This window comes from Xenopus laevis, chromosome 1S (genome assembly GCF_017654675.1).
Source record: "Xenopus laevis strain J_2021 chromosome 1S, Xenopus_laevis_v10.1, whole genome shotgun sequence".
In the NCBI taxonomy this organism is placed as follows: Eukaryota; Metazoa; Chordata; class Amphibia; order Anura; family Pipidae; genus Xenopus; species Xenopus laevis.
Window position 1 is genome coordinate 2,388,590 of NC_054372.1, and position 24,117 is coordinate 2,412,706.

Sequence of the window (24,117 nt, forward strand, 5' to 3'; positions counted from 1 at the left end):
TATAGACAAATACAGTCTTCTGCACGCAACCCATTATCAGTATATTAAGGACATCAAAACATTTTGTGCATACAGCTTCTATAAATGCCTTACCCTTTAAACAACACAGGAATTGTTTGTCCATATATTGCAATATATTTAAGCTGAACAACTACGTCAAAGTCATCCCATATCTGGTCAGTCCTACACTCAACTTTCTTCTGATTCATTAAGAATTCAATTGCTTCATTATACATTTTACAAAAGGACTAAGTATTACCCACAACTTAATTGTTTTTAAAGCAAAACTCCCAAACTTGGTTGTCCTTTATTTGGCCACCAGTGGGATCACCTGACTATAGCTGGGAAGGGTGTGAGCTACAAAATGGAGCTGGTCACTGCTCCTGTCCATAATTTGGATCTTCATACCTTAAGTCTACTAGAAAATCAGGTAAACATTAAATAAACCCAATAGGCTGTTTTTTCCTCCAATAAGGATTAATTGTATCTTAGTTGGGATCAAGTATTATTTACATGTATTTATATAGCGCCAACATATTGTGTAGCATTGTGTACAAGCTACTTTTTTATTATTACACAGAAAAAGGAAATAATTTTTAAAAATGTAGATTATTTGTATAAAATGAAGTCTATGGGAGCCATTCTATAATTCTGAGCTTTCTGGATGATGGGTTTCCAGATAATGGATCCCATACTTGTACAGTGTTTTAAAGAGTAACAATCAGTTTCTTTTTATTCCCCAGTAAATATTGCTTTGTGTTCATCTCTGGCTTTAATAAAATGATATAACATTTGGGTAGAAATATACAGAAGAGAAGGCCACAGTTTGAGGTGAGTATGGCAAATATTTCCACTGCCACCATGTATTTGCCTTTGGTGCTCAGATAGGCCGGGATCATTGTGATCCAAACACTGCAGAAGAGCAACATGCTGAAAGTGATGTACTTGGCCTCATTAAAACTGTCCGGTAATGTCCGAGCCAAGAAAGCTACAATGAAACTCACAGATGCCAACAATCCCATGTAGGAGAGGACAATATAGAAGGCAACTACTGAGCCTTCATTGCACTGAATGATGATAATTCTAGGTTCAGAATGTATGTTTTGCTCTGCAAATGGCGGAGAAATGCCCAACCAGATAACATTAATTATTATTTGAATCATTGAAAAAAAAAGAACAATACTATTTGCCAGTTTTGCCCCTACCAATGTTTTCCAGGAACTACCAGGTTTGGTGGCTTTGAAAACAATAAAAACCATGATAGTCTTAGCCAAGACACAAGAGACGGCTATGGAGAAGGTAATTCCAAAGGAGGTTTGCCGGAGCATGCAGGTTATATCTATAGGACATCCAAGGAACAGAAACACAGAGAGGAAACTCAGCTTGATTGAGACAAGGAGAATAAAGCTCAGATTCCGATTATTGGCTTTCACTACCGGAGTGTCTCGAAATGAAATGAAGATCCCCAGTATACTCACTGCTATTGCAGAAAGAATCACAGTAAGAACATTAAAGATTAGAGTGAGAGAATCTCTGTCATAGGAGAGAAAATCAGTTGGTTTCTCAATGCACATTGTTTTCTCATGATTTGGCCATTCATAGTCTAGGCATCTCACACAGTTCTCCATATCTAAAATAAAACATAGTTATGATAGGAAAAACAGGAATTTCCAGTAACATTAATATTGTGTCCCTTCTCATTCATTTCTACTGTATATTCTTTATTTAATCAAGCAATCTAATTATCACAGTATCTTCTTTATAAATCAATGATTTTAAAAAAATCCTCATAGCTTTCTTTGTAGGTGGTTTGTAATTTTACATTACAATATGCTCCCCTTAACCCAAAGACCTAATTTCAACTCTCATGTTCCTTTCAGAAGGCTCCTTTGGTTTAATACAGTCTTCAGTCCCTTTCACAAGGTGCATTTGTTTTCTTTTATTTCTCTGTCTCTTAAATTACTGACATTTATACAAAATGTAAAGGGTACCATTGTGTAATACATGTCAACCCTATAAGTTTATTGATTGATCAGTTGTCAAACGTGGAGAAAGGGTCATATGGAGAACTAAAGGTCCAGATTTCACACTGCTGCCCCAGGTCATTTAAAGGGGGATTCAACCCATCCTTGCCATGATATGATGGTCTTTTAATGGAAGAAAATAAAGATGGAACTTTTTTATAACAACCAAGGTTGATCCATGGCTGTGAGTATATTGCCTATTTGAAGCGCTGTTGCCAAGTGAAAGTGACCAGGAACCTGGAGTGAGTTCGGAAGTGAAGTGTGTTTATACTCCTCAGTCGCATTCTAGAGAAGGTTGGGAATTCAACCCTCCACACATTTTTCTTGCAAACCTTAGGTATGAATAGCCAAAGAGGGTCCCAGCTGAAATGTTAACTCTGGATGTTACTTACCTTAACCGATTCTATGTTACAGCTATGTGTTTTTCAAATTTGTATTGCATGTTCATGGCCGCCCCTTTGATTTGTGTACTACCATCTTCTTAAGCTTCAGTCTTCTGGCTGCACTCTACTCTTCTCCCGTGCTTCCCTACCAAGTCTGCATGTGCATCTTGTAATAATGTAGGTAGGACATCATCAGCAAAACTCACCCTGGTGTCTCCATTCTTGATCCTCCTTCCTTCGCCCGCTGTAATCAGTTTACATTTCTTCTTCCTTCCCCCTCAGCCCTCGCCTCCTGTTCAATGTATATCTCTGCCTTCCACCCTCCTTCGTTACTTTTCAGTAATATAGATACAGCGAAGCATGCCCTCTCAAGTTCTGCAGAGTAAAACATTACTTTGGGTTAGGTAGGAGGGGGGAAGCGGGAGATAAATACTGTACGAGAGATGAGGGTTGAAGGTTTAGGTCTAATTTATGACGGCTGAGGGAGGAGTAAGGAGAGATGATATCTTCGTACAAAGGGGTAAAGAAGGAGGACCTAGAAATGAGACTCAGGGAAAAAAAGAGATGAACATAATATGTAGCCAGAACAAAGGTGTCTACTGCACATGTCCCTATCAGCGCTTGGGGGAGAACGCCTCCGCAGCTGATCAAAGTAAAGCAGCTTGTGCAGGAGAGGACACAAGGCTAATGCTAAAGTATTTCAGAGTTAGACAGGGTCATTTGCCGTTTTTTGAAGCTGGCTTTACATGGACAAGGACAAAACCAGTGGGGTATCAAGAGGGTTGAATTCTCCTTTAATAATTCCACTGGCTATGCCTCCCATGGATAAAATCATGATGTTTAAATAAAGCCTAATTTAAAAATCATTTTGTGATGCATGTAAACGTTTAAAATTGACTGAAGCAAGATCTTAAGTATTGACCTACAGAAAGAAAATGGGGACCAAATAATCAACAAGTCAGTATCACGTAAAGTACAGTAAATGGATTTTGGATAGACTGATCACTATCTTATATAACAATACTAACTGAGAGGATATTCTGGCAAAAGTAATAATCTTTCTAGCAGATGAACCAAAACACAACAAATCAATCTCCTCTTGTTCGTATTTACAATATTCCTTGTTACCAGTTAAATTGGAGACCTCCCCCTCTGAGCATGAGGCACAGTCATAGCAGCAGGGCGGCGCTCCATTCTGTGGGACTTTTCTGTAGCCAGGAGGGCAGCTGGCAGAGCACTGAGATTTCAGAGTCTGGAAATAATAATGAGACATTAAGGGGCACATTTACATAGCTCGAGTGAAGGAATAGAATAAAAAATACTTCAGTATTTTTTTGGCTACTTCGTCAATCGAATTGGCTACTTCGACCTTCGACTACGATTTCGAATCGAACGATTCAAACTAAAAAATGTTCAACTATTCGAGCATTCGATAGTCGAAGTACTGTCTCCTTAAAAAAAACTTTGACCACCTACTTCTCCACCTCAAACTGAGGCCCCCATAGGCTTTCTAGACAATTTGGGATCGAAGGAAAATCGTTCGATCGGCGGGATTCTGGAAAAAGATGTCAAAGTGATTATTTCTGAATATAAAAAATCTCAAGTTTGTTAGTGAAAATCTAGCACATATGTAGAAGTTAATAGGAGGTTTTTTTTTAATTAAAGCTATTTTCAAAATTAGAGATTTTGGAGACAATTCAAAAATGAAATGCATTTTTTGTTTTTAATGTGATTTAACCTGAAATCTGAAAATTCTATTTTAAATAAATCTTTTTCTTAGTCTCAATCGAATTGTTTTTCTTGGGACTAAAACTACATAAAAGAACATCAGATGGTGCATCATGCAGTAGGCATTCTCTTAAGGATTATTCAGTCCACGTACACCGGAAAGAAGCAAAATATTGTAACAAAATGGTGGCAAAATCTGTCATTGGCTGTGGTGTTTTTTTCATGATATCTGCACCAAATATTCACCATGCTTTTGGTTTACTTAAAAATGAAAGCATTATTATTAAATTCTGACATTCAGCATCATCTCGCATGATAATATAGTGGTTAGAGTTTTTCCCTTGCAAATTTAAAAAACATGATTCTGAGTCCAATTCAGAGCAAGGTACATTTTATACTTTTGTATGTTGAAATAAACAGTTTGCAGTTTTTATTTTTGAAAATTAGATTAAGGTCTAGACCAGCTTTATTTGGGGCTTTATGTTAACATTCAGTTAATATCTAAAACAGATCATGAGCCTTTATACCGATGACTGACCCTGCTCCAACTATTATCTAGTTTATTATATGTATATTTGAGTGTTGTATTGAGTATTTTAGTTATTAATAGCAATTAATTATTAATAGCAATTAAATAAAATAATGTTCTAAACTATTTTATCAACATACATGCAAAAGCAAAAAGCAACATATGTCTGACCCGATCCCTGGACCATAGCACTAAAATTTTCAAACCAAGAATTCTAACCATTACACTATCGCACATACTAAGGGGGTTATTTACTAAACTACGAATGCAACAATCAAAAATAAATTATGAATTTTCTTAATAAAATCAGACTTTTAAAAAATCATGGATTTTTCGGAATGTATTAAACCCCCGAGGATGGAAAAGTCCGAATCAGAAAATCCTGCATCTCAGACCTGTTGAGTAGTGATGGGCGAATTTATTCGCCAGGCGCGAATTCGCGGCGAATTTGCACGATTCGCGGCAGGCGAATAAATTCGCAAAACGCCCGCGAAAATTCGCCGAAAAAATTCGCCGGCGTCAAAAAATGTTTTTCGAAAAAACGGGCGCCGGCGTCAAAAACGGCCGTCGAAAAAACGGCCGCCGGCGTCAAAAACGAGACGCCAGCACCGTTTTGCGAATTTTTCGCCGTTTCGCGAATTTCGCGAATTTTCCGGCGAAGCGAAACAGCGCAAATTCGCCCATCACTACTGTTGAGGTTGCACATAAGTCAATGGGCGAAGTCCCAATGTTTTTTGGTGTGCGCTGGGCTTCGTGCAATACCCGAAAGTTTTCGGAGTTTTCGGGTGAAAAATCCAAAAAAAAAAAAAATTGGGTGGAACATCCGAAAATATTGTGAAAATCTAATTTTTTCCCGCTTCTAGTCGATGTTTTAGTGATAAAACTGAAGGTGTTTTAACTGCACAAATGTTGGGAGTTTTTCAAGTGGCAATTAAAAAAGTGCTACGATTCGCATTGAAATTGTACAAAACTCGAAACCAATTATTTTTTTTACTTAAAATATGATCAAATAAGCCAGATTTGTGGATGGGATTTAGGTTGAATTTGTTTCTGGTAAATAAACCCCTTAGATTCCCATATTGTTTTCTTGTGATTGTTTTGTAAGCAGGAGCCCATTATGCAGCAGTAATCTAATTATCTATCTCGATCTATCTCTATCTAATTTACCATGTTTTGAGGTAACAGAGATTATACCCAAAACATTTGACCCATGTCCATAGCAAGTGCATGCAGGACAGGGGGTTTGTTATCAAAATCTGAATTTATCCCATTATTTTCTGAAATATACTCCGACCAAATGTGCATGGTTTATTTCCCTTATTAATCAATAAATTCTCAGAAGAAATTCCAGTTCGGGGAAAAAACTGAAAAAAATTGTGAAAACCACAAAATCTTTGGATTTTTACACAAAACCCAGTACAGATCAGGATATCTTCGGGAATTCTCCCACTGCCTTATGTACAACCTTGGCAGGACTAAGATGCGGGATTTTTGGATTCTGACTTTTTCCATCCTCGGGTATAAATCCCGATAAATAATTTGGATTTTATGGAAAAAAAAACTTGAATTTTTTGAGTTTTTGGCATTCGGACTTTAATAAATACCCCAAGGCTCCTCATCGCAATCACCAGGGCCAATGTTCACTCTCCATGGGCCTGAGCCAGAGGGGCTTATGAGGGCCCTGGGATAACTGGGTTTATTCCTAATGTCCTGTGGCCCAGTCCAACCCTGACCTTCCTTGTGTCTCCTGAAAAACATGCACAATAGAGATATGCAAGGAGACACAAAAATCCTTGATTATGTAAAACCGAGTTAATATCATTTAGCTACAAGAGACCCACTTATCTACTAAAATGTTAATGGGGATATTAACTCAAAAGTGACCAGTTTTCATTAGAGAGGATTTTCAAAATAAAAAAATAAAATAACTTTATAATATGTTCCATAGGGCATAGTACCATTTTCAAGAAATGAATGTGTATCAAAATGATTTTACACAATATATTTTCCCCAGACTGTTTCCCAAGCCAGGCTCAGTCTGACTATTTGTTTCATCTGTGTCACCAAAGTCCTTTTTAAGACGAGCCATTTTTCTAGAATCCATAGATTATCTACATTCTCTCTTTCTGCCACAAAATAATTATGTAATAACTTTGAAAGTGAATTTTATCTGGGTACAGGAGCCGATCATATATTACCCAATATGTTTGTCCTACCTGATTATTGGTATTTTTCTTCCAGATTATGCTTTGGATATAAATTTCAAGAAATCCTTTATGTCCTGACCAAGTATAAGTGCCAACATAGATTCTTTGCATCCCGTATTTTATGCTGCTATACATGGAGAAAATTGAGTAAAACAGATTCAAGAATCCAAGCTCAGTGAAAGATACATTTTGTTCCAAGGGATCTTTGAAATGGGCATTTCTTAAATAGTAGTGTAACTGTATAATGGAATTAAATATAAGATTAAAATCAGTAAAGCTACAATGGCATTCTCACTGATAAAAAATATAGGAAAGGTCAAATTTGAGATACAGACCACACATTAATCTTATTTTCACTTCATTCTAATGATGACAACAAGGAGTGCCTCAGGGAACTAGTTGTTGGGCTAATGCCACATGGGGGCTGATCTTGGCCAGTCCATATTTCCATATTTAGTAAAACAGAAATATGTGGTGTATTACTTGATCATCTATTGTACCTAGGGAGAATTAAGCCATACTGCTTGGAACTGTTGGACATTACTGCTGTATTTTCCCTTGGATTATGTCTAAGATGGCCCTCAGGGCTCTACCAGTCAACTCAGTTACTCCTGTGTCTGCATCATTTTTTTAGCATTGTCAAAGAAACCAACATAGAGTGAACATTAGTTTATTCATCTTCACATTATACATAAGATAAATGGGAAAAAGCCTTATGGAAGAACATGAGAACCCAAGTCACACTGCCCTCTTCTATTACCTGCAAATTATACTGTAATGAAGCGTCGTCATTTTTCAGTTACAACAGCTGAAACTCATGCTATTTTTTCATGCAGAACTGGTATGAAGTTGAATGGGAATTTACACTTAATCCAATAAACACGTCGAGATTACATAGGGGGTTATTTATCAAAGTTATAAGACTTTTGAAGGAAAAAATACACAATTTTTTCATAGAAATAAAAAAATTCCAGTTTTCAGGGTATCAAATCCAAAAAAGTTGTAGTTTTCAGAGAAAAATCGGAAAAAAACATACAAATCAGATTTTTTTTTATAGATTATTTTCCTGCACAAGAAATTCACATGAAAATATATTGATTAATGGGGGGGCAGATTTGGTTGGAGTGGTTTTCAGAAAATAGTGAGAAAATTTAAGATTTTGATAAATAATCCCCAAACTGTAGTATAAAGTGAATAGATTTGTAAACGAGCCTTTATATGCCTCCCAGACAGGCTGTTTTGCATATGTAAATAAGGATTCAGATTTTTTTCTCTCCCTAAAATGATTGCTTTATATTTAATCTGGTGACAATGTACTTCTACAGGACAGATATTGCATGAGAATTGACCGTATGGCTTGCACTCAGTTATTCTGTTCTGATGTTTTTATAATTTTGTTCTAAAATGTTGTCCTAACCCAAAGACACTTTGTGAAGGAATAGGAAACCCAGGAAATATATTGAATCCTGCTTCAAAAATAACTGACCCACTTCATCAGTGAAACTACAGAACTTCTGAGAAATATCACTGAACAAAATGAATGGTTTTATGACAGTTTGATTTTGTACCTGTTTTCTATGAATATTTTTGTGGATATGTTTATTACAGAATTGTCCAGATGAAGAAAGCATGTCATGTTCTGCATGTGCAAATCCATAGACAGCTGTGTACACTCGGTAACTCCGGCCATAAAATGGTAATAATTTTGAACCTGAACAGTTCCGAAAAATCTTGCTATAAACATTCTTAAATATCGTATCCTTCTCTTCGTCATGTGTCAGGCATGAAGAGGCAACTGTCAATAGGTCCTTAAGTAATATGTCTTCTTTAATTGTCAATACGTAGTCTTCAAATTCGGAGTTATCGAAGATAAAGAATTCTTCATTAAAAATGAGACTGCCATTGAAGAGTGAGGTAGGATAACCAGGGATCCATGTTGCTGGAGCCACCAAAGTCTTTTCTTTTATTATCTTTTCTACAAAGAAAATCTTAGTACGAAATTGTTCCCCACACAAGACAACCACCTCTGCAGTAGATTTTTGTATTCTTTCTAGTGTTCTTGTGTTTGTGTTTATATCATCTGTTAGAGTGCCGATGAAGTCAACACAGGCTCCATGTTTGGTGATCTCATTCCTGAGGTTCTGACTCTCTCTTTCACCACGTTCATCACCAGCTGCCAGAATGATCACCCAAGTCCATCCCAAGTGTTCCACCAGCTCTGCTATAGCAACGTGCTGAATATAATCATCAGGTCCAGTACTAAAATAATGTGGATATAGAGCTCTGTCATTCAGCACAGGATCTATTGCACTATAACTTATCTGAAAACAAAGGAACAAGGGATTGACATTATGAGATGTATAAAAAAACAAACTGGAATATTTTTAATTCTCAAAACAATACTGATAATTACATAATATATCAATATTATTAAATTTATAGGGACCATCTGAATAAAATGTGCAAAGGTTGGTTGTATTTTAGTTATGTCACGGTAACATGCTATTATGGGGCATTCATTTTAATTGGTGTTCACTGATAATCACATTCATTACGTGAATGATTTGTATTAAATACTGTACCAGCTTTAAAATTCTAATCTCATCTGCCATATTTATTCAGAAGTTCAGTACCTGCTTACTAAAAAATTAACTAATCAACCCTTTCGGTCAAGCCAATTGCGTTTTGATTTTTAATAATCAAGCTCATCAAATAAAAATGTTATTGGGAAATCAAGTTACAGAAAAATATATTTACCTTCACCCTAAGAACAGGCAAAGGATGTGTGTAATATTGAAATCAGGATCATTTCTAGGACCAAGTTAGGATTAACTATTGCAGTTTTGCGACTCAGTGTTGGGTTGGGGTGTCCAAGAGGTCACACAGGTATCATATACAAGTATGGCACCTGTTATCGAGAATTCTCGGGACCCATTGTTTTCCAAATAATGGATCTTTCCGTAATTTGGATCTTCATACCTTAAGTCTACTAGAAAATAATTTAAACATGAAATAAACCCAATAGGCTGGTTTTGCTTCCAATAAGGATTAATTATATCTTAGTTGGGATCAAGTACAAGCGACTGTTTTATTATTACACAGAAAAAGGAAATTATTTTTAAAAAATTGGATTGTTTTACTATAATGTAGTCTATGGGAGATGGTCTTTCCATAATTTGGAGCATTATGGATAACGGGTTTCCAGATAATGGATACCATAGCGTTTTGCAAGGTTAAAAACACTGTGAAGCTATTGTAGCTTCTGAACTCAATTTACTTGAACTATCTAGTAATGTGTCCAAATAACCAACCACATAAAGGTAGGTGTGCCATTCTATCTAGAAATAATTGGGACTTATGCAGCTACACAACATTTTTCAAAGCTTCTAGTAAATTGCTCCTTAGTAAGTGAGGTATAAAGGGAACATAATAATAGATTATATTTAAATGCTGATGGTGATATTATGCCCATATCTGAACATCTGTGCTACTATAGGAACAAATTCATAAATGTACAGCATAATGAATGTAAGTCTTCCTGTCTGTTTCTGTGTGTACACCCTGCTCATACTCATACTTTGTTATTTAACTTTTTTTATTTTACACAGACTTTCCTAAATTTAGCTTGCCCTGACATGTGCCTGGCCTTTGACTTGTTTAACTTATTGGTACCTTCAATTTTGCCAGCCTTGCCTGTCTTCCTCTCCCAGCTTAGCCTGCCCTGCTTTTTGCAGTACCTATTTCTTCAACTTAACTTGCCCCTAACTTGTGCGTTCTTTGCACCTTCTTTGTCTGTACCAGTAACTTTCTGTATGTTCCCTCAAGGCTTACTTGGCATAACAAGCCTTTGGCCCAGGGCTCTGACAATTTTAAATGAGAAATCGCCCTAATTAAGCACAACTTGAGATAATGTGTTTTGTGCAAAATTAAATGAATGATGGAATTATTAAGTTACCTGTGTGTGTCCATAAATACCCAATAGCTGTGCTATAGGCAGGGATGTGACTGTTGACCGACCTCCAATAAGAACTGCAATTTCCCTTTCATCTCCACAAGAATAATTAGGAACAATTCTCCCCGGGCCAGTTAATATCTGCATGACACTCTTCATAGCTAAATTGGGATCTGCACAAGAATCATATACATGATATCCCAGAGTGATGTTGGGTAACAGATCCAGGTTCTGGTTGATTTCATCAATTGTGAACAGCAAGGTCTGGATCTCAATATAACGATTTTGAATGGGACTGTGGGGAAAAAATGTTCTTATTAAGTAGAAACTATATAACAACCAACTGTAAATGATAGCATTCAATTCCAGTGCTCATGAATACGCCACACATACTGTAGGTATAACCTTACAACATGGGAGCACTTCACCAAGAGCCTCAAAAGAGGAGAATTGAAAATGAACCAGACAGCAAATTGGAAAGATCAAAAATATTAAGAAGCCTTATTGAAGTTCTTGGTGGTAGTGAGATGTATAAAATAAATATAAAAAATAAAAATGCAGCTAAAGTAGAAAAAAGAGAGTCTCAACAATTATAAATACATTAAGAGGAGGTAAACACCAGTTCAGTGCAATAAACATTAGTTTACATTAAAGACTGAGCCCAATATTAATAGGAAGGCACACATGAAATAAATTCACATTAATTGTTAGACTTGCCAATGGGAATATAATAATATGATTAGAAGGATATAGATGACTTCCATATGGAACTCAAAAGGTAAATAGAAATGTCTATATATGTCTTTGTATATGTCTGCCATGTATATTGCAGATGTTTTGTAGGAGATCCAAAGGCTTGTTGTGGGATCTTAAATGGACCATGATTTTTTCATTGTGATAAAAAAAACCAAATTCAAACATCAATGGATGAAGCTACTATTGTGTTCTTTTTATTCATTATGGAGTGATGGTTTGATTGTAGATCATAGATCAGTATTGTTCAACACAGGGTTTCTTCACAGTTTACTGCACAAAAATGACCTGATCCCAAACCCAAGCAAAGAACACTTGGTAGCAGAAGAAACATGGCACCATCAGCCATGTTTATTATACTTTATGCAACTGTTTTTATAGTATAGATATGCTGGCACTGGGTAAAGGGATAGTAGCTTTGCTCAATGCTGGGAGCTAAACTTGGACAAACCTGTGTTGGTGAATTATTTGTGTAGCTTTGGTAAAAGGAAGGTAAAAAAAAAAAAACGTTTCCATACACAAGAGTATTTTTCCTGGCATGGAAATACCGGTATAATAGTGAAATGGTTTGATGGAGTGCTGTGGCATATCTTTATTTTATTTTTTTACATTTGCTTTATTTACAGTTCCAATTGTGCTTTATCCAGTTTGCATTGGGATGCATTTTATCTGCAAATGTCTTGACTAAGTTCATTGGATTAACCATAATATAGCAATATATTAGTGTATTTAATGTTTGAAATAGTTTGAAAAGAGTTTAAAATAGCTTACCTGTATAGAATATCAATTAAAATCTACTGGTGCAACAGTCCTTTTATATATTATAGCATTTAAAGCTAGTTTGTGGATGATGGATATGTGTGTTTGTGTGTGCATGTATAGTGCATGACGTGTATAGTGACTATAACGAAAACCAAATGTAGAATTTGTAGGGGTGCCCAGAACATGTAGCACCCCATAACAGAAAAATGTAGACATAAACAATGTTTTATCTAAACAAAGATAAAAATATATATATTTAAACACAAAAAATAAATTTTATGAGAAACAATATCAAATAAACAAGTGGATCAAAGTTGACAAACTTTATGTAAAGAGTTATATTTTTCTCATTGTTACACGGTGAATAACAAACTTACAGTAGCTGGTTAAAGAAAATACAATATAAAGTAACCAATTATGACTGTGGAACCACTTACTTTATGCAAATAGGGATGTATTTTCCATCTTTATCTAGTATATATTTCACACCGTAATTTACAGAGAAAACTCCACCGATGATGATGTCTCCATCCTGAATGTATTTGTATTCATACTTAGGCTTAGTGATGTGAATACGGCACTGTAAGTCTGACCCACGCATTTCAGTAATGCAGAGTGTTATACGTATGGCTGTTAGGTAGAATATCACTTTTGGGTGAACAAATGAGAGACTTCTGTTTAGAAACCATATATAATGTATCATTGTACCCCTTATTGCACTCAGTAATCAGAAAAATAGTTCTCATGCCTGCAAATCTTCTGATGGTGGAAATGTAGTGTAGTTGAAGATTGGTGCCTTTATAAATATTCTCCTCTTGGTGATGCTTTCCCTGTACTCTATATAAAGCCTATAATTCAATTGACAGTATAATACCCAATGTCCACTTCTGGTTCCTCATTGCATATAATGACTGTAATTAAACACTGTATAATCATGTTTTTTTCTTCAGATGTAAAGGGAATTCAGTTTGCTGGTTTTATAACTTTAATTAATATTACAGTTTGAAATAAAGTTCTGCTACTAAAGCATACATAAATTTGTCATAATGTTTAAAAACATCCCCAGCTATTACATGTATAATGCGAACTGATCCCATCTAATCATGTCCCCTCACAAGCGCCTTTTTTCCCCCAGAGAAAACAACCCCAACCTTGTCAGTCTCCCCTCATAATTTAACTCTTCCCTCCCTCTAACCAGTTTAGTTGCACTTAGTCTCTGCACTCTCTCCAGCTCATTTATATCCCTCTTAAGGACTGGAGTCCAAAACTGCCCCCATACTCCAGATGAGGCCTCACCAGGGACCTATAAAGAGACACAATTATGTTTCATCCCTTGAGTTAATGCCCTTTTTTATACAAGAACTTTATTTGCTTTAGTAGCCACAGAATGACACTGCCCAGAATTAGACAACGTGTTATCTACAAAGACCCCAAGATCCTTCTCATTTAAGGAAACTCCCAACACACTGCCATTTAGTGTATAACTTGCATTTATATTATTTTTGCTAAAGTGCATAACCTGCATTTATCAACATTGAACCTCATTTTCCAGTTTGCTGCCCAGTTTTCCAGTTTAGACAAATCACTGTGCAAAGTGGCAGCATCCTGCATGGAACCTATAGTTCTGCACAATTTACCACCATAGGCCCAAATTCCATGAACACCGCATTGCCTGACACCGGGCTGCTAAGGCTCTCTGGCATGCTAGTTCTCGCTTCCCTCCAGCCTTTATTAGGATAACGATATTGCCCGGGTCCTGCTTTGTGCTATCAGGGGGTCCTCCCGCTACAGGAGTGGGGATCCCAATTTAAGAGGAATGGATTTTTTCACTTTCCGTTGATAAAAAAATGGAAATGCGCTGCACTCTTCCTCCCCTCATACTTCATCCACCAGTTCCCCCAGAATCAGTAGTGCCTGAGCCAGAGGAAGCGGGAGCAGCAGCGCAGAGGCGATGAGAAGAGCCTGTCTCCCAACCCACCAGTATGTATTGTGCATAATCACCGATCTGAGGCACAGCCTTACAGCCCCTTTATCTGCAAGAAAAGATTAGGCTGGTTTCCCCATCCAAAACTGACACAGCCTTTCTCTCTCCTAAACCCACAGTAGCACGGATGCAGCAGCAGATGAGCCAGGGAGGAGAAATCGAGCACCGCTGGATGGATGGTCGCCCTGTCGCCTTTTCTGAAGAGGAGTGGAAGCTGAGTTTTGGTAAGTTATTTCTTAATAAAGACTTTGCGATTTTAAAGTATAATTTGTCTTGGTGTTTTTTTTTCTTTGCGTACTAACGAATTTTGTAAAAGAAAATTTTGATGTTACTAGTCCTTTAAGCCTTCTCGCTACTAATGTGCGTGCCGGCCTGATACCTGCGGGTTGAGCATGTTCGACCTCGCATGCTTCTTTGCCGGTGGCAGGTGGGTGCAGGTTGATCTCTTCTCCTGCCCTCCATGCCCTCCACCATCAAATGCCGACTTTCGGGTTCATGTTTTATAAACGATGTGCCTGCTCGCCCCACCCCTTTTGTGACATCACCTGCTGGGCAGGGCCGGCTTGGGTCTATAAAAGCAACCTGGAAGTGTGGATGCGGGCAGGCGAGATAGGGTCAGAGAAATCCCTACCCGCACATCACTAATTCTAGCATTTTTCCAGTTACTTTCCTAAATTTCAGACAATTTTGGGGTAAAAATTTGCTGCCCACCATAATGACTAAAGGTTGACCTGTTTTACCAATATTTATTGTATTAAGGTCTTATGGGGCCCCTATAACGTCTGGGCCCCCCTCTGTAGCTACGCCCCTGATCACTGCACATTTTGGGCTATTTTTGGCTACTTTTGAAGTTGATCTTGGCTAGTTTTGGGCTGGTTTTTATAGCTGACTTTGGCTGGTTTTGAAAATTATACCTGGTAACCCTGTTCCCAGCAGTGTTGAGCTGTGCGCTTGTAATAACCTGAGGTGAACAGTCACTTCACTTTCAGATTCTGTCCTGTTTAGTGCAAGAAATAAAACCCCAGACATGTCTGTGTGATCCAATCGATACAGCAGCCACAGGGATCCCTGTACTTGGGTTGGGTGTAGTAAAGTAGTTGCACAACAGTGCTAGCACAGGGGACTGCACTTGTATTACACACACACACAACAATCCATACAGGAGGCCCAACAGCACCAGATGCAAAAAGCGAGGGGACGGTGCTTGGAAGGAAACCTTGGCCCCGGAGCTTATAATGAATGTGGCCCAGAGGTGCGTGTGTCTGTAGGGCAGGGCCTGGTTGTATAAGGCTCAGCACATTATCTATCTCAGCATTGGATAAACAGAGAGCAATAAGCAGAGACTAAGGTAACACTCCTACATTATCTCCACACACTCAGGGAGAGCTCAGGCCCTGATTGACGTGACATACAAGGCCGAAGTCTCAAACATTGCCCCTGTCTCTAGAGCCAACAAGAAACTACTGAGATTTACTGCACAGTCAAATATATATATATCGTTTGATTGATATATATATATATATATATATATATGTATATATATATGGTTTGGTTTGAAATGGTTTGATGGAGTGCTGAGACATATCTTTATTTTATTTTTTTACATTTGTTTCATTTACAGTTCACATTGTGCTCTATCCAGTTTGCATTGGGATGCATTTTATCTGCAAATTGCTCGACAAAGTACATTGGATTAAGCATAATATAGCAATGTATTAGTGTATTAAATCTAAGTTTGAAAAAGCTTTCCAGAATATAAATCAAAATGAACTGGACCGAAAGTCCTTTTTATATATTATAGCTTTTAAAGCAAGCTTGTTGACAATGGATATGTGTGTTTGTGTGTGCATGTATAGTGAATTTAACGAAAACCAAATGTAGAATTTATATGGGTGCCCAGAATATGTAGCACCCCATGACAGAAAAATGTAGATATAAAAATACCTAAACAAAGGCAAAAAAATAAATATTTAAAATAAAAAAACACAAAAAATACATTTTATGAGAAACAATATTAAATAAACAAGTGGATCAAAGGTAAATTGTCATTGTTTTGTCATTGTTACATGGTGAATAACACACTTAGCTGGTTACAGAAAATACATTGTAAAGTAGCCAATTACGACTGATGAAGATTTACTGTGGAACCAAATTGAGTCACTTACTTTATGCAAATAGGAATGTATTTTCCACCATTATCTAGTATATATTTCACACTGTAATTTACAGAGAACACTCCACCGATGATGATGATGTCTCCATCCTGAATGTATTTGTATTCATACTTAGGCTTGGTGATGTGAATACGGAACTGTAAGTCTGACCCACGCATTTCAGTACTGCAGAGTGTTATACATATGGCTGTTAGGTAGAATATCACTTTTAGGTGAAAAAAGAAGAGACTTCTGGTTAAGAACCATATATAATGTATCATTTTCCCCTTTTTATGCTCAGTAAATAGTTCTCATGCCTGCAAATCTTCTGATGGTGGAAATGTAGTGTAGTTGAAGATTGGTGCCTTTATAAATATTCTCCTCTTGGTGATGCTTTTCCTGTACTGTTTGAATTGTTAGTATAATATCCAATGTCCACTTCTGGTTCTTCACAAGGCTGTAATTAAACACTGTATATCATTTATATTGCAGTTTAAAATAAAGTTCTGTTACTAAAGTAAACTGTACATGAGTTTGTCATGTTTAAGAACATCCGCAGCTATTACATTTACAAGGCTAACTGAGCCCATGTAATCTTAAAAATTAAGCATATTATGCAACAGCCAGTGTGGGACTTAATGTAATTTGAAAACAAAGGGTTAATTTTTTTTTAAACCCCGGAGCCCGGATACTGTGCCATATTTGCAAGTCTTGCAGCACCAACATGTGACACATTTGCAAGAAGAGCTAACTCATCGCTGGATACACCAGAACTTTTATATCCAGTTCAAACTATTTTTTGTATGAAGGTAGTGGCAGTGGTAGCGGATTATACTAAACAAGTTCAGGAGTTTGGTCCAGGACACATGGAGCACTGAGCACCTCAGATGTGCAGATACAAGTGTGGATACACAGGGCTTTGGCAAAACATTGGGATGATGGATGGGCTCTTGGTTATAATGCTTAACTATCTTTCCTTCCCCTTTCACAGGTCTTCCCCCAACAAAAGTCCTATGGCATGGATACACACGTCTTTTCTCAGCCTACAAAATGAACAGCCTGTGTGTCCATAGCCTAAGGTTAATGTGTTTGTGAAAACCTTTGTTTTCATGGTCCTGATACATACAACATAGTATACTTGTAACTAAAATCATGTTAAGGGGTCATTTAGAGCTGTGGTTGCTTAAAAATGGACACAATTTGCTGTGGTGAGTAAACCTATTTATTAAAGAATTGTATTTGCATCCAAAAATGCTCCCCCACCACTGTATAGTTCCACAGTGAGCTCATTTGTTCATCCTTCCTCCTGTTGAGAATCAGGACCAGACTGTGATTTAAAACAGGCCCTGGAATTTCAAGTACACAGAGGCCCCCAAAAGACCACTAAATCTAGATCTAGACTGTCTAGAGCAGTGATCCCCAACCAGTGGCTCATGAGTAATATGTTACTCACCGACCCCTTGGATGTTGCTTCCAGGCTTGGAGGCAAGTTTTGGTGCATAAAAAACAGTTGTACTGCCAAACAGAGTCTCCTGTAGACTACCAGTCCACATAGGGGCCACCAATAGCCAATCACAGTCCTTATTTGACACCCCATGGACTTCAATGCTTGTGTTGCTCTGTTACTGTTTTTACATTTCAATGTGGCTCATGGGTAAAAAAGGTTGGGTTTCCCTGCTCTACGGCATCTTGCAGCTGTCCCTCTGGCACTTTCCAGAATCACCAGATTGCCAGTTTGGGCAGTTCCAACAGCAGGTTGCAGGGTTGTCTGGAGCATTGGGGGCCCACTGGGGCTGTGACACCAAGGGCCCTCCTGGCAGTCACCATGGCCCCCTCCCAACTTTAAAACTCTTGCATACCCCCTACCCACTGCCATGCGCATGACGTTGCATTAGATATTTTTTTCTTAATGGGTGGAAAATTGGGGGAACGGGTCTAGGATAGAGGGGGCCCATGAGGGCTGGGGCCCACTGGACTTTTTACCAGTGTCCCGCTGTCCCAGTCCGACGTTGCCAAGTAACAAAGAATTGTAACGGACTTTAACACTGCGCAGCTCATATTTTCTACCTTTAGTTATACAGGTATATTCCCTGTGACTCTCATTGCACAGGAGATCAGTGCACCACATATGCTACTTACCTGTAAAATGCTGTATCTACTGTATAATATTATTATTGAGCCGCAGTTACATCAAATGATTCAGCTAATGTGTCATACTGTAATGAAGTAGCATTTAAAACAACAAATAAAGTTTGACAGAGGGCCAAGTATGTTTGAACCCAAAGCCCTCCATTATATCTTACCTACAAGCTAACAAAGGTAAAAAGAAAATTGGATTTTTTTCAAGTTTTATAGTATATTACAGTGATCCTTAAACAGTTGGTTGTAAGACCCTTGTAAGACCCTTGTTTGTTGCTCCCAGTGGTCTCAAAGCAGGTGCTTATTTTAAAATTCCAGGCTTGGAGGCAAGTTTTGGTGCATAAAAACAGAGCCTCCGATTGGCTGCCAGTCCAAATAGGGGATCAAAATGCCAGTGACAGCCCTTATTCTGCACCCCAGGAAATGTTTTCATGCATGTGTTGCTCCCCAACTCTTTTTACACTTGAATGTGGCTCACGGGTAAAAAAAAGTTGGGGACCCCTGGTATATTATATTGAATGAGCACTTTATTTAAATTATAGGAAAAGTTTAAAAAAAAGATTTGAATCGATGACTTTATCCCTTGAAGGTCATTGCCTTAGCCGCTTGGCTATGAAGCCAACTGTCTTTAATTACTGCCTTAAACTTTCTCTTAAGGTCAATACAAAAAGTTATCAAAACTTTAAAAAAAATTGCAAGACTGTTTTTAGGATGATGCCAAGGGTTTTATAGAAACTTACATAAATGTATGAATTTATTTATTTTTTTTTTTTTTGGGGGGGGGCACATTGGTTTCAACTTCTGTACTAATAAATAGGGGTATTTAGTTGACCCAGTTTTTGACGTGGAGATCTCGGCAGCAGTCAAATACAGTAACTTAGAAATGAAAACTTGTCCAGGCGTCACCTGGTTTCTGGAACTGTGCCTGTTGTAATTTAGAGTCCATGGAGCAAATTTACTAAAGGGCGAAGGACTAGTAATGCTAGCGAAACCTCGCCAGCGTTCGGCGCCCTGGACGCAACTTTGGATTTTAGTGAATTAGTGTTGTCCTGCCAAATCTACACCTGGCAAAGTGTTGCGATGTGAGCGAAGCTGTCGCTGGCGAATTTTCGGAGGTTAATAAATTCGCCCCTATATTTTTCTAAACATTGGGACAGCGTGTTTCTCTGCTCTTAACGTGACTAGCACATTTAACTTTGATCAGTTACAGACACACAATCCATTCTGGCTTCATCTGTAGTTTAGCTCTACCTTCTTGTTGCCAAAAACATGTACCTGGGAACATTAGGTAAAGTAATAGAAGTGCATGTTTGGGGGAGAAGGTTCTCTATTTTAATCTTTGAGACGTACAACACGTTTTGGCACCCACAGTGGTTTAACCTTTTAATGTCCTTTTAAAAGATACCCTGCACCACAGTACAAGCAGAGATTCGGCTTTTCACTGTAGAAATCCTGGTGAACCAAACTCTAGAGGGATTTAACAAGAAAGGCTTAAAACCAGGATGGACAGGAGCAGTATATGTAGTAACAGGTATATGTATCATCATACAAAGGTGGTGTAGCTTGATTCCTCAGCTCTTCTTACCTTGAATCTTGGTCAATCCTGGTCAATCAAGTATCACAGGGTCTCTTTCATATCTGTTGTGCAAAGGGATGGAAACAAGAGAAATTACATTTACCCCTAGATCTGTCATAGAACAGGTTTAAGGAAAGCGTAATGGATTCTGGAATTAGACACCAGAATACCAACAGGCCTGAATACAAGACATGATCTTATGAACTTATTTTGACTTATGAAATTTTAAGTAATTATTCTGTCCCCAGAGGAAAAAGCCATTTACAATACCTATTTAACTATGTAACTTAACTTAATCAAACTTAATCTAATTCTTAGTATCTAACCTTCACTAACGAGAGAAAGGCTAACTCAATTTAATTTCTTTAATTAATTAATCACCAATAAGAGTAATAAAACCACGAAACAGAAATTTACAAATATCAATATGCCTTTAACTATGTAACCCCCACTTTTTACATATAGAGCTGAAGCCAGACCCAATAAAATTACCTAAATAAAATAAATAATAAAAACAAAAAAGTTTTAGAATTTACTATCTATTAGACCAATCACATGCCCCAAGCCACAAATGCTTCTTTTGGATTGCATTGTGGTTATTTTAACCGGTATTCCAGTTTTAAAATGATTAATAAAAGTCTTTTTATACAGGTAGCGATATGGTTAATTAAACATCAAGACACACCATAGATGTTTCTTTATAGATATGTTTCTTATAGGCTGAGAACAATGGAGTCAACATTGCCATTAATGCCTCATCCCTCTATCCTGGATTGTTGATTAAATACCAGCCTTCTCCAGAGACAGTCTCTCTCCTACTCTTTTATCCCACCTCACTGACTATTTGTCACACTGATGCACCCAGAGAATTTCCTATATCAGCCTGAACTGGGCTTCAAAACATGCTCTGACATTGTAAGTATACAAGAGACCCAACCAGCCCACTAAATAGTGACTGTCTATGGCATCTTACAGCAGCCCCTCTGGCCTTTGCCAGAATACACAAATTGCCAGTCCAAGCCTGTACTACATCTGACATTAGCCTATAGTTCATCCAAAGTTATTACGGCACAATCCTCTGTGTCAGCTTTTTGCTGTCCATATCTATTTCTGTTTCCCAGTATCAGTCCCCCATAGAGTTGGGGGTGTGGGTCAGATTGGAGGTAATTGGGTGCAGGTCTCTAGCCCCTCATATGATCTTTAATTCACTGTATCTTAATGACCCTGTCTGTTTGCTGTTATACTGTATACACCATGTAACAAAACATAGGGCACTATTGTGTGTCCTAGGCCTTAGGGTTCATACAGACAAGTGGTTCTTGAGTTTCACCTGCGTTTAGCGCTTACATGTGTCATTATGAGGACGCCCCATAAAGGAAGCATTGCCTACGTTTGGACCTGTGCTCCCTTGTAGTTTAACGCTTGAAACCGGAACGCATGGTAGTGCAGGAACTGCTCGTATGAGCCCTTAGTGATCTTAGGTGAATCTCTGCTCAAAGAATTGAAAGCCTTCTAAATTCATTTGAATGGTCCGACATTTCCGTACTTGGCACATGGTATAACGTAGCACACACAACCCCCCACTCCTTCCTCATTGTTTGGACCTTAATTCCTGTGATTAAGTCTAGGAGCTTTGCACTGATTGTATCGAAGCAGTACTGAGCATTGTTTACCCATTAACATTCCCTCAGCTCATTTGCATTTAAAAAGCACAAGGATTTGTTTATGTTGTTAAGTGTTCACATATGTAGGACTTTTGTTGGGGGAAGGCCTGTTAACCCTTTAAATGCCAGCAGAATTGAACATTTTGGTAATGCGAAATGCCAGACGTTTTTGAAACATTTTGTGCTCTCTCACTTTAGGGGCATTTTCTGAGGGGAAACCTATAGTTTACCTAGGAGAACTATACATTGGTTTTTTTTTTTGGGAGAAACTGAGCTTTCTAAATCTTCCTGAGTTTCCACCTCTGCAAAAAGATTTATAGTGCTAAATGCAAAAAAAAAATGAAAAATTCCTATTTTTCACAATATATGAACTTATACCAGAAAAATATTTCATTTTACGCATGAAAATCCAACTGATTTGGAAAGCCTCATGTCTCTCGAATGTGCCAATACCAGATATGTATAGTTTTAGGCAGATTTAGGACAGAAAATGGCATACTTTAGATTCCAAGGCCACAAAATCCTTAAACAGTAGGTTTACCCCAGAAAACCATATATTTTTGGAAAGTACACATTCTGCTGATTCTAAAATGGAATCTCTCTACTCCTAATTACCAAACATCAAAGCTTGTCTGAACATAGTGGTTTTTATAAAAATGTATCAAAATTTTGATAAATCACTTCAAAGGTTTTAATTTGCTGCTCCGCATATCCCACACTGTATTAGGTACCAAGAAATAGCACCCTGAATATGATTGCCAGGGGTCCACTGAACAGTTTGATGCCTATTGTGAATAGGTTTACCAAAGTATCTGGCATTTAGAGACCCCAATATGAAGTTAGCACATCCAAATTGTCCAGGACTTTACTTCAGCTACTGAAAAATCAACACATTGACTGCATTTTTTGTGGGGTAAAAACACAGAAATATATGTTTACCCCCCCCCCCCCCAAAACCATATATTTTTGGAAAGGACACATTATACAGAATCTAAAATGGGTACCCATGCCTTTGTGCTCCAAACTACTGAGTCACAAGGCTTTCCCAAATTTGTCGGTTTTGGTGAAATATCTGAAAATTGCTTCAAAGCGTCAACTTCCCAGCACCATATCACCCATTTTCTTTACGTCCTACAGGCAGCACACAAATGAGTATTACCTCTTCTCCTCTCCTGGTAGAACAGAAAAAAAGATCACACCAATTAAAGAACCTATATATACACCTCCCCCAACACCACTTCCCCTATGTTATTTTTTTGTGTCCTGCATGGTAGGAGGTTGATGGGACAGGTGTCTGAAGATCCAGGCCTCTAGGGGCTTGAAGGCCATAGGATTGACCACGTTAGCGTGGGTCAGATCTGGGGGTGAAGAGGGACAGAAAGACCCCTTAGGCAGGAGGCAGAGTACCTGTGTGGGTGCTGCGGGAGGTTTACTGGCAGCAGTACGCGATGTGTGGGCTGGTCTCGGCAGTGTGCATCCTCTGTGTGCTGGGGCGCATCGGAGTGACGTCATTGTATGCGGAAGTGCATGGTTTGGGACGGAGAGGATCTCAGGTCCCTTCCCTTCTGCATTTATTTCCTCAGAAGAGGGGTGTGAGGCATTTGCTTAGGCTATTTAAAGCTGCTGAGGATGTTGGTTATTGCCCGTGCTGCTATTCAGTTCCTGTGGTGCTGTGCTGCCAGGCTGCTGAGAGGTTGTGGGCCGCTTAAAGGTACATGTTGTATCCTTGCTCCCATGGTTCACATAGTGAAAATACATTGTATATGTATTAGTTATGATATATCCTTTTTTCCCCAGATGTCACTTTGTGGGAAAAGGAAGAGGAAGTCAAAGCATACATTGTGTGTAGGATGTGAACAGTCCCTGCCACAGGATTGTGCTGAGCCCTTATGTGAGAACTGTGCTAAAACAAGTCCACTTGCAAATAACCCAGATGGGTTTATATCGTGGTTCAAGGGTATGCTATCAAAAGCCTTTGATGAAGTGAGAGCATCCAGGGGTTCTACTCCTTTGCCCAGGAGATCTGAGAGGAGAGTTGATTATGTGGAAAGCTCAGATTCAGAAAATTCTCATTCTGAGGATTCATCATCCTCTTCTTCAGTGCAATTGAGATCGAAAGATGAATTATTTTTGTTTCCAGTTGATATAATTCCTAAGTTGATTAAAGAAGTAAAGAAAGTATAAAGGATTTACTGTATTTCTCAGAGAAGAAGGCTGCAGAGTTTCCGTTACATCCATCTATAAAGCATTTGATGGAGGTGGA

The 24,117-nt window shown here is 38.1% G+C and overlaps 1 protein-coding gene across 1 annotated transcript; it reads right to left on the reverse strand.

Annotated features, from left to right (window-relative positions):
• Positions 1-651: 651 nt before the first annotated feature.
• Positions 652-16,654, reverse strand: LOC108704016 (taste receptor type 1 member 1). Its single transcript, XM_018240381.2, has 5 exons — positions 16,488-16,654; positions 10,827-11,118; positions 8,440-9,192; positions 3,536-3,659; positions 652-1,630 (listed from the first exon to the last, which is right to left on the reverse strand). The coding sequence occupies exons 1-5, from the start codon at positions 16,652-16,654 to the stop codon at positions 708-710; spliced, it is 2,259 nt and encodes a 752-aa protein (XP_018095870.1). The 3' UTR covers positions 652-707.
• Between the last annotated feature and the right edge of the window lie 7,463 nt (positions 16,655-24,117).

Coding starts and splice junctions, on each gene's coding strand:
- LOC108704016 (XM_018240381.2), bottom strand. CDS start 16,654: ATGCGTGGGTCAGACTTACAGTTCCGTATTCACATCACCAAGCCTAAG. Junction 11,119..16,487: donor TACATTCCTATTTGCATAAA/GTAAGTGACTCA, acceptor TTTTCCCCACAG/TCCCATTCAAAATCGTTATA. Junction 1,631..3,535: donor GGAGGTCTCCAATTTAACTG/GTAACAAGGAAT, acceptor GTTTTATTTTAG/ATATGGAGAACTGTGTGAGA.